This window comes from Pholcus phalangioides, unplaced genomic scaffold (assembly GCF_987345545.1).
Source record: "Pholcus phalangioides strain wild (caught in Gottingen) unplaced genomic scaffold, Ppha-v1.0 ptg000010l_1, whole genome shotgun sequence".
NCBI classification, from domain to species: domain Eukaryota; kingdom Metazoa; phylum Arthropoda; class Arachnida; order Araneae; family Pholcidae; genus Pholcus; species Pholcus phalangioides.
This window is the reverse complement of record NW_028301603.1, coordinates 7918848-7929504: the sequence shown is the minus strand read 5'-3', so window position 1 is coordinate 7929504 and position 10657 is coordinate 7918848. Positions and strand designations below refer to the sequence as shown.

The window sequence follows — 10657 nt, the reverse complement described above, 5'->3', positions numbered from 1 at the left end:
ACGACACAACCACAACTAATATTGGGGCTTTAAGATAACGCGTCCGTTTGCTTGAATATCGGTCAGCAGCGAGCGACTCTCATCATAATGATCTAGTGTGCATAGTCTATTATATACTTACTCTATCTATGCATCTATATATACACACATACTAAATGTACGTAGATTTTTCTTTTGACCGAATGATGCGATTCCCATCCCGATTAAATTCCGTTATCAGCTGCGGTTTCGTTCTTTATTTGTTTTCAAATGAAGAGAAGCTATTTTAAAAATGGGCGGGGGAGAACCATACCGGAAAACTGTTGTTACTATTATGCCTCTCTCATTTTTTGATGACACCAGTGTTCTCTCGTTGACTGATTTTGGCGTGACACGAACGTTGGCTGTGTCTGTACATTATGGTTCCATTCCTGGTAGAATTTCGGTGTAAAAGAAGTAATTTTTCGAATTTCACGAAAGGGGAGAGAGAGAAGTTTTACGGCAGCCAATAATTCCATTTTGAATTCACACGTCGAAAGAAAACAAACTTTGATTTTCTTAGTTTTATTTGTTTTAAGCAAAGTAAATCTTTTATAAAACTTCTTATTCCCCCCCCTCCCCCGTTTTTTCACTGCTAAAAGCAATATTCCCCCCCCCCCTCTTTTCACGTTTTTCGACGAATGGCTGCTGTTATTTGCCACGCAATAATCATCATATGCACGTGCATTGGTATCGCGGTGTCATACGGAAGTGTGTCGACGACGGCCAGATTCAAGAGGGATTTCGAACTTCGGAGTTTACCGGAATCGTGTGATTTCGGTTCCGTGATACAACTGACGGACTGCGGCTGGTCGTCCACAAACTGGCGTCTGGGACTCGGTGAATCGTCTTATTGGATCGGGGGACCTTCCACCGATCACACTCATTCCGAAAGAAGTGGTGGCTATATGTTCTTCGAAACGTCTTTGAATACTTCATCCCTTTTAATTGGTCCGATGTTCAATCATACTGGCCCGGCCGGTCTTTGCCTCACGTTCTACTTCAACATGAGAGGACTCAGCATCAAGAGCTTGAGGGTGTTGTTGCAAAACTCTTTCAATCAAGAGCACACTTTATTATGGGTATCCATGGGCGAAGCAAACGGTCAATGGCAACTGGGTAAGTGATTGCTGAAAAATTTTAATAGTAGTTCAATTCCTATATGTCTAGCACGGTGTTGGTTAGACCTGGGGAAATCATCCCTTATATATTTTAGATTATTAAAGCTAAACAATTGCTACCATAGCTCTTTGTGTGTGGTACTATTTTTAATTTTTTCCACTTGCTCAGTTATAAATATTTACATAAGTAGACTTTCGACTATCCGGCTCGCGATAAAACGGCCGGCGTACTATACGGCACAGTTAAAAATTGATTATAATTCTTCGTAATAAAATGATAATAATTTACTTTGCCAGTGCGTTGCAAGCGAATCAATTTGCGAAATAATTTATTGATGAAATGAGTTAAAATAATTTTTGTAAGAATTAAGCCTACGTTTTCCGTATGTGATGTATTACTATCCGATTTTTAGCAGATCAAAAGTAAAGTGTATGGGGCTACATTCAAGTATTACGTAAGCAAATTTTCAGCCATTTTTGACCTCCCCCTCCCCCCTTAGCCCGCAAAAGTAAGCAAAACACTGACCCCCCCCCCTGTCGTGGTTGATGACGTAAGCAAACTTCAAACCCCCCCCCCCCTCGATGCTGACGTAATACTTGAATGACCCCTATAGGAAAAAGTGGTCAATTGAGAAATCACCCATACATTGTAAAAATAAGGGAATTCGCTGAGAGGTTAAAAACTGTATGTATTCATACTGTACTGTGTACATGATTTCATGTTTCTTACAATTAAGCTAGACATTTTAAAATTTATCTTGAAATGTGTACAACAATTTCATTCTCGGACTTCTTTTTTCTCTTTCAAATTTTAAAACCTGCAGTGCAGTGCATATGGAGCTCGTTTTCTGTGGTGACAAACGTCACGCAGCAGAGAGAGAGCAACAGACCCACAACGATACAACTATTCAATCATTACGCTTCAGTCATAGTTAGAAAAATTGATGGCAGATGGCAGCGCTACACACAACTTCACTCACTATGAGTTGAGGAAAAAACTCATAGTTTAAAAAACTTCATTGCAGGTCGCAGCATTATACATAACAAGCATTACACAGAAACAAACTTCACGCAAGGTTCACTATACGTATACACACATTCCAACATGTACCGTTAGACGTTCCGCAGAGGAATATGGACGAGGTGCATGTCTGGTTTAGTAGCAGCACTACACACAACAAGCATTAAAACGGAAACAAACTTCACGTTAAGTTCACAACATGTGTGCGCGCATTTTCCAACATGTACCAATTCGTTCGAAGTTCCGCATAGGAATATGGACGAGGTGCATGTCCGGCAATCAGCTTTTTATGTAACATAGATAACACAACATATTGAATCAGCATTCTGCTCCGGTCTGTAGAGTCAGAAACATCGACTTGGCGATCTCCGCACTCGGCGACTGCTGGCCACAGTCTTTGGTGATCCACCGCACATTCTCCCTGTTCCCCCCCCCCCCCCAATAGCGAATTGGTGGTTCGAAACGGTCCGGGAAACGGACAGTTCGTCCGGAATGTGTTTTTCTTGTCTGAGAGGAACGAGAGGCGTAGCCGAAGTAATCCTTGTTGACGACGGACTGGATCCGTTCACGTCTGAAGCCAAGAAGGCGGGTTTCAGTCTGTCCAGAGAAACTGATCGTTTTTTTCCCACGGACATCGATGTCGAATGTCTTTTCACGTCGTTGGATCACTTGAAACGGTCCGTCATATGGAGCTTGGAGCGGCTTCCGCATTCCATCGTGCTGAATGAATACGTGTGAGCAGTCCTTTAGATGAGGGTGGACGAAAATACTCTTTGGTCCATGACAATGTTGACCTTGCTGAGACTATCAAAGAACATTTTTCAAAATTACGGTCGCGGTCGTATAATCTTGAAAAATGTTCTTTTATAGTCTCAACAAGTTCTTCTTTTGATGATGTTTAACTCGGAGTGGGATCGAATATTTCTCCGGAAAGTCTGAGACTAGTGCCGTATACCAATTCCGCGGTGGTAACTTTCAGATCTTCTTTGAAGACGCTACGGAAACCGAGTAATTATGGTGGGCAAGGCAGTACACCAGTGCTCTGTATTATATGCCTTGATAGCAGCTTTGAGTGGTCTGTGTAGCTCCTCTACGAGGCCATTTGCTTTCAGGTGATATGGTGAGGACGGTATTCGTTGAATTCCTAGCACTCTTGCCATTGCTTGGAAGAAGAAGCTGTACAACAGATCAAGGCCGTCAATTCGAATCTTGGATGGCACCCCGAAGAGAGATATATATCCATAGGGTGACCATACGTCCCGTATTTCCCGGGACAGTTCCGGTTTTTTCTGTTTTCTTGGCCGTCCTGACTTTTTAGCGGAAGTGTCCCGGTTTTTCCGGTTTTTTACACGAAGCTTACTTGAATTTTTATTCTTTATTGAAGTCAAAAAGAATGAAATTATTTTCCCACTCAAATTATATTATGATAAATACAATTATAAATAAGAATATTAATTTCTCCCATTTGCCTTAGCGAACGTTTTACTCCGTGGATTTCATTAAAATCCACTAAAATTTGCAGTAATGCTTTATTTCCCGCCATTTTGATTTTTACGTAATTTCTCCAATATTTGGCAACTTTGTTTACTTTAGGCGTCATTTTTGGCGATATTTGGCAATGTCCCGTATTTGGAATCCCAATTTCCCGTATTTCTTTTGAGAAAATATGGTCAGCCTAGATATCCATGTTGAGTAAAATGTGCGAACTACAGTCTCGGTGTTGATGTCTGGAATCGGAACCGCCTCCGGCCAACGTGCGAACCTGTCGATCATAGTTGGACAATAGGCATTGCCACCAGAAGGAGGAAGAGGACCAATGATATTAAGATGAATGTGATCAAATCGCTCAGTTTGGTCAGGAAATAAACCTAATGGGGTTTTCGTATGTCATGTTATTTTGGATTTTTGACAAGGTATATACATTATGACAAGGTTATACATTGTCTGGACCAGTTATTACAATCTTTATTTAACGAAAACCAAAAGAGGCGAGTCCGAATCAACTTAGTTGTAGCTTTAATTCCTGGATGGGAAATATTATGAATGGTCTCAAAAATCTGCTTGCGAAATTGTTATGGTGTATATGGTCTAGCTTTGCCAGTGGAGAGATCACAAAACAGTGAAGTATTTGAGTCTGACAAAGTCACTTTTTTGAGCTGTAATCCTCGTGGATTTTGTAAAAGATCAGTTAAAGTTTGGTCGCGTTCTTGTGCTTTTGAAATTTCGTTATAGTCAACAGGATTGGGCATTGGAATTGATGCAATGCGGGGAAAGTGCATCCGCGGGTATGTTTTCGCTACCCTTGATATAGTGTATGTCAGTAGTGAATTGGGCAATAAAATCTAATTGCCCACATTGACGAGGAGAAGCCTTGTCTAATTTTTGTCTGAAGGCATATGCCAATGGTCTATTGTCCGTGAGTAAAGAAAAGTCCCTAGCCTCTAACATATGCCGAAACTGCTGTATAGAAGCATATGCAGCCAGCAAATCGCGGTCGTACGCACTGTAGTTGCATTCTGCGGGAGATAATTTCCTAGAAAAGAATGCAAGAGGCCGAAGTTCGTTGTCATCAACCCCCCGAAACAGTGCACTTGCCAATGGCAAAATCGGATGCATCTACTTGAAGTACAAGTTTGGCATCGGGTTTCGGATGTGCTAACAGGGTTGCGTTGGACAATAGTGTTTTGGAATTTTGAAATTCCTTATTTGCTATGTCAGTCCAAGCAATTTCTCTGTTGTCGTTTTTGTTTCGACCCTTTCAAATAATTATTCAGTGTAGTTTGCGTATGTGCTGCGTGTGGTAAAAATCTGCGAAAAAAATTGAGTAGTCCAAGGAAACGTCGTAGTTCTTTAATTGTTTTTGGTCTTGGATAAATGAGAATCGGCTCAACTTTTTCTGGCAAGGGTTTGGTGCCTTGTTTGGGAATGGAGTGGCCGCAACACGAAGACGCATTTGGAAACATCAATTGTGAGGCCATAGCTTTATTGATTCGTTGCAAAACAGTGCGTAAGTGAACCTTATGTTCAGTTTCACTGTCACTGAAAATCAAAATGCCATCTAAATAGCCTTAACAAAATTTCAGATCACCAAGAATCTCATTCATAAATCGTTGGAAAGATTGGGCGGCATTACGCAAGCCGAAATTCAGGCAAGGAAATTCTAATAAGCCGAAAGATGTGCAAACAGCTGTTTTTCGAATAAACGGGAATGTGAAAGTACGCCGGCACAATGTCAAGTTTTGAAAAATAACTTTTACCGTGTAATGCATTTGAAAATCCTGAATGTGAGGAATGGGGTACCTATCTGAGACCGCGCAGGCATTGAGTTTGCGGTAGTCACCCACTGGACGAATACTGCCTGAACTTTTTGGCACGACATGTAATGGTGATGACCAGGGTGATTTAGAAGGCCTGCATCATAAATTGGAATTCCTCCTTAACAACACCATAGTCTGTATCCAAAAATGCCTCTCTCTAACGATAACTCTCCTAACCTTTCGCTACCTGACCCGTTACCGGAAAACTTACAAATTTTTCGCGTTGCCTCGAAACTACCGCCCATATGGCGGCAGAATATAAAGTTATGGTTCATTCAAGTGGAAAGTTGTGTTTCTCATTATCCGCCATAACTAACGGCTCTACCAAATACAATAACGTGATTGCGGTTATAGATCCAGAAACGCTCGCTTCCGTTTCAGATATTTTATTGAACCCACCCGAAACAAACACGTATGAGACCCTTAAACAACGGATAATCCAAGAATTCTCTCTCTCTGATCCTAAAACTTGTCAAGTACGCAAGTTGTTGAACTACAGTTAGGGGACAAAAGACCTTCACACCTATTAAGGGAAATGAGAGATTTGGCCAGCAAAATCTGTAAGTGACGATTTTCTAAAAACTCTATGGTTCCAACGTACGCCATCAGAAACACAGGCCATCCTATCGGTCAGCTCAGAGAGCTTAGATACATTAGCGAAAATAGCCGACAAACTAATAGAAGTAAGTAAAGACACATATACAACAACAGCATTTATGCCATGGGGAGAGCGGAATGCACAGGGACGCTCGCAGCTACATGTCAACAACGTTGAACCCGATAATCCCTTCCCTCTGACAGAAATGAGTGCCATGATGACTTCTTTTTAGCAAAAAAACTCGACCGCTTGTCTTGGGAGAGAGAGAAACAAACTATTCTAGACGGAGGTTCAGATTTCCTTATCGTCGTCGTTTCACCCCATCACCACAAACAACTGGCTTTTGCTATTACCGTGCTAGATTCGGCAACAACGCTTGTAGATGTCGAACAACCGTGCACTTCTTCAAACCAACGAACAGGGGAAACTAAACGCGGCCGTCGACTATAATACATATCGACGACGTCAACACCGCCATATGGGCGGTAGTTTCAAGGCAACGCGAGAAATTTGTAAATTTCCCGGTGATGGGTCAGGTGGCGAAGGGTTAGGAGAGTTATCGTTAGGCAATTTTTGGATACAGACTATTATGCGAATCTAGTTATATAATTGCGAAAATAAAACTAAAACTATTTCTTATCCTGACCAAAAGGTCAATTTGATTACAAAAAGGTCCTACCCTGATCCTAATGGCATCGGGCCTCGGCCATGGGTGGAGATACGGGGGGGGGGGGGGCATTGCCCATAGGCGGGAATAGACTTGGAAGTCTGGGGGGGGGGCACGGTCATTATTGCTGGAGGGGCACAATGATGATGATGTCAATTCATCTATACATATATGCATTAGATCAGTCGACTTCACCTTTGATGCTGGGAGGCGATGCCCCCTCGCCCCCCCCCGTATCTCCGCCCATGGCATTGCCCCCCCCCCCCCAGCATCAAAGGTGAAGTCGACTGATTGAATGCATATATGTATAGATGAATCGACATCATCATCTTGCCCCCCCCCCCCAGCAATAATGACCGTGCCCTCCCCAGACTTCTAAGTCTATCTCCGCCTACGGCCTCGGCTGAGTAGATTCTTCGTCTTTTTGTTATCAAAAGGTTGTCTCGATCTCGGTCACCTCTACGGCAATCAGCTTTTTATGTATCATAGACATTCATTCATTCATTCAAACCGAGCACAACTCCGGTCTATCGCCATACGCAATTTACTATTGATTGAGTTGTGTCGGAAGTATGAGTGTGTGTGTGTGTGTCCCCCCCCCCAAATACCCCGGGCCACGAAAGTGACTGTATACTAAGTGTACAACACACAGAATGCATTCAACTGCCTGACACCTGGCCAGCCGCTGCCCAGCCCTTAAAGTCCAGCCGCCCATCCGGCATGGTTTCAAGGGAGCTGCCTCGCGACCTTTGCCTACAAGGAACAGCTTTCGCCCTTATTTACTTAAATACTAATTCGTGACTTCCTGCCTTCCTCCTTCTTCGCCTCGTCCTCATTGGAAGTCGGAGTCGGAGCCTGGATCGTCTGCCTCTTGATCGTCGTTTTCCTCTTCAGTCCATTCTTCTTCTCCCTGTCGTCCTGTCTCCTGACGTCTTCTGATTCTCTCACTCCGGTTCTCTGTCTCCGGTTTCGTCGCTTCCCGCGCCAACTGATCTGCGTCCTCGTTTCCACGTTCGTCCACATGGCCTCTCACCCACATCAGTGCTACATTCCTCCTCTCTTTCAGTATTCTTCTTATGGCTCTAGCATCTTCGTGTCTTGTTAAAGGGTCCTTGATAGCTTCCAAGCTTGATTTACTGTCTGAATATATGGTCATCTTCTCCAAATTATCCTCCCGTTGTTCCATTGCTCTTCGGATCGCCCACAGCTCTGCTTGAAATACCGTGCATTCCTCTCTCAGTTTCTCTCTCCAGGACTTGACTCTTTCACCCCCTTGATACTCCACGTACGCTGCTCCTGTTCCACTATCCGTCTTGGACCCCTCCGTAAATATTGTCCTTCCCTCGTATTAGATGGCTTCTTCTCGCTCCGTCGTTACGACCTGTTGCTCCTGGATTTCGTTAGCTGGGTGATCGCCCCATCCTCTGGTACTATTAGCCTTTCTCCAACTGTCACCCTTCTGTTGAGACTGGATATTCTCGCTGATTTGCATACGAAGTCAGTACACAAACTCGGGGAGGAGGGGTACTCCTGCTATGCTCTGCATTGCCACCGTCGATATTTTGTGATACGCCCTTGTCATAAAGAACAGGAACCCTCTTTGGATGGTATCGAGCTGTCTTTTCATTTTTTCTGTCGGGCTAGCGTACCACGCGGCTGCTCTATACGTTACTGTCTTGGTTGCCACCTGGTCATAGAGCACTCTCCTCATCCTCTGGTTAATTCCCCATTTTGGAAATGCTATGGCCATCATCTTCTGTAGGTTTGCATTGCCCTTTTTTTCTTTGCTGTCGAAGATGTGGAATCCAATCCAGGTCGCTGTCGATAAGCACCCCGGAGTATTTCATTTCTTTTCTCCATGTGTGTCTCTGGTTTCTCATCCTGATTTTAGGTCGCTTGTCTCGTGTGCTAAACCACATGTAACCACTTTTGTCGAGTGCTGGCTCTAGGTCGTTCCGATCCATCCACGTTGCAACTGTCTCCAGCGCTTCTCCAACTGTTTCCTCTACATCATCCCATCTGGGCTCCGAGATTAACAGCAGTAGGTCGTCTGCGAACGCTGTATAATAGAAAACACAACATATTGAATCAGCAATCTGCTCCCGTCTGTAGAGTCAGAAACATCGACTTGGCGATCTCCGCACTTGGCGACTGTTGGCCACAGTCTTTGGTGAGCCGCCGCTTATACATGGGTTTAGTCGTATATTTAAACAAGGTTAAATTAATATGTACAAATACAAATACAACGCCACAACAGGCAAAATGCCCAACAAGGTGGCTGATAAAAAGATGCCCATAAAAATATGGATGTCATATATTTCAAAAATACAGCCACCCAATTAAAAATGCAATTAACAAAAATTATAAACAATATGATAAAATATTATACAATTCCCATAAAGAATACTTATGGTTGTCTTATTCTAAGTATGGATAGAGCTTTTCGATTTACCCCAACATGTTTATCGTATTTCTTTTTAAACGTGTCAATTGTGTTACAATTTACTACCTCCGGGGGTGAGCTATTCCATTTATTAGCAACCCTATTAGAGAAAAATTCCCTGCGACAAAATAACCTTGCATTGTCCCTCGGGTCCCACTGTATTTCGCGAGTATGTAATATTTTTCGTAATTTTTCGAATATTTGTCCCGTATTCCGTGTGATATCACTAAATATTTTAAAATCAATGTCCACAATCTTCATTCCATGGAACAGGAATTCGCCCGAGAAAAGAGTTGAAATAATCGAGTCAAATCTTTACGAGTGGTGTTTCAAAGTACTGTATATATATCTGTTATAAAATAATAATTATTATTTTGTGTGTGTGTGTTTTCTGTGCGCCTGAAATATCTGATAAATGTTGAATGCACGAATTGCCTTCAGCGAATTATTTAAACAACGAGAAACATGTTCCAACAAATACACTACATACAGTAAAACCTCTCTTTTGCTGTCACCGACGGGACAAAAAAAATTTGTCCGTAAAAGAGGGGTGACCGTTAATCAGGGGTTTGAAATTGATAACTTAACTTCTGTTATATAAAGGGAAATTATTTTTTGGCTGTGAAAGAGGGGGGGGGTGACCACATCTGAGGGGAATGTCCGTTTAGAGAGATTTCACTGTTTACGTCTTTTGAATGCGGAATCTGTTAATCCGTTGGCAATTTACCATTGTGGTCCAAGTTTATTATTTGTATTAGAAAGAATTTCATAAGGCGATTTTCGATACATTGTTTATGGAAATTCTGAAGCAGCCTAGCCTTCAAATCGGCGCGCACAACACAGCATACAACATTTGTGTCAGGAGCATACCGACAGCTACACATGCGGATGTAAAACTTTTGTAAAAAAAAGAAGAGTTTTTTTGTTGTTTTCTCGTCTTTTTTATTAAATATACAGGTGAGGTTGCGTACAGCAGTAGCAACGGTCACAGGATCATTTTCGAGGCGATCGCAGCGGATCATTCTTCCTTAAGGACACGATACAGAGGTTACGTGGCAATAGATGATGTGAAATTCCAGCGCATGCCATCTAAAGATTCTTGCCTCGGACACTGCACTTTCGAAGGTGGTTTCTGCGGGTGGGAAAACATGGAAGAAGACGACTTCGACTTCGAAATCAGCCGGAGCAGTAACAGTTTTTTGACGGGACCCCCTAGAGATTTTTACAGCTCCTCCAATGATCACCGACACGTTGGAGGTAAGAGTTGCCTTATGCAAGAAAACGTTTCTTCTCTTCTATGCTATTCTGTGATGCTTTGAACCTTCGGCGTGCTGCTTATATATATATTTTGGACAACATATTTTTAATAAACTTTTAGCGACTAGTCTACCGAGTTGAGCCCGACTAATGGAATCGGATGCCACTGTAAAAACCTCGCATAAACACATTGTACCGCGTAAAGTATGAAAATT

At 42.6% G+C, this 10657-nt stretch overlaps 1 protein-coding gene across 1 annotated transcript in view; it reads left to right on the top strand.

Annotated features, from left to right (window-relative positions):
- Positions 1 to 659: 659 nt before the first annotated feature.
- LOC149080830 (MAM and LDL-receptor class A domain-containing protein 1-like) overlaps positions 660 to 10657 on the top strand; it is a 40982-nt gene continuing 30984 nt past the window's right edge. The window contains exons 1-2 of the mRNA XM_089237392.1: positions 660 to 1137; positions 10143 to 10442. Of these exons, the coding sequence (XP_089093518.1) occupies positions 660 to 1137; positions 10143 to 10442 (778 nt within the window). The remainder of the gene's footprint in view (positions 1138 to 10142; positions 10443 to 10657) is intronic.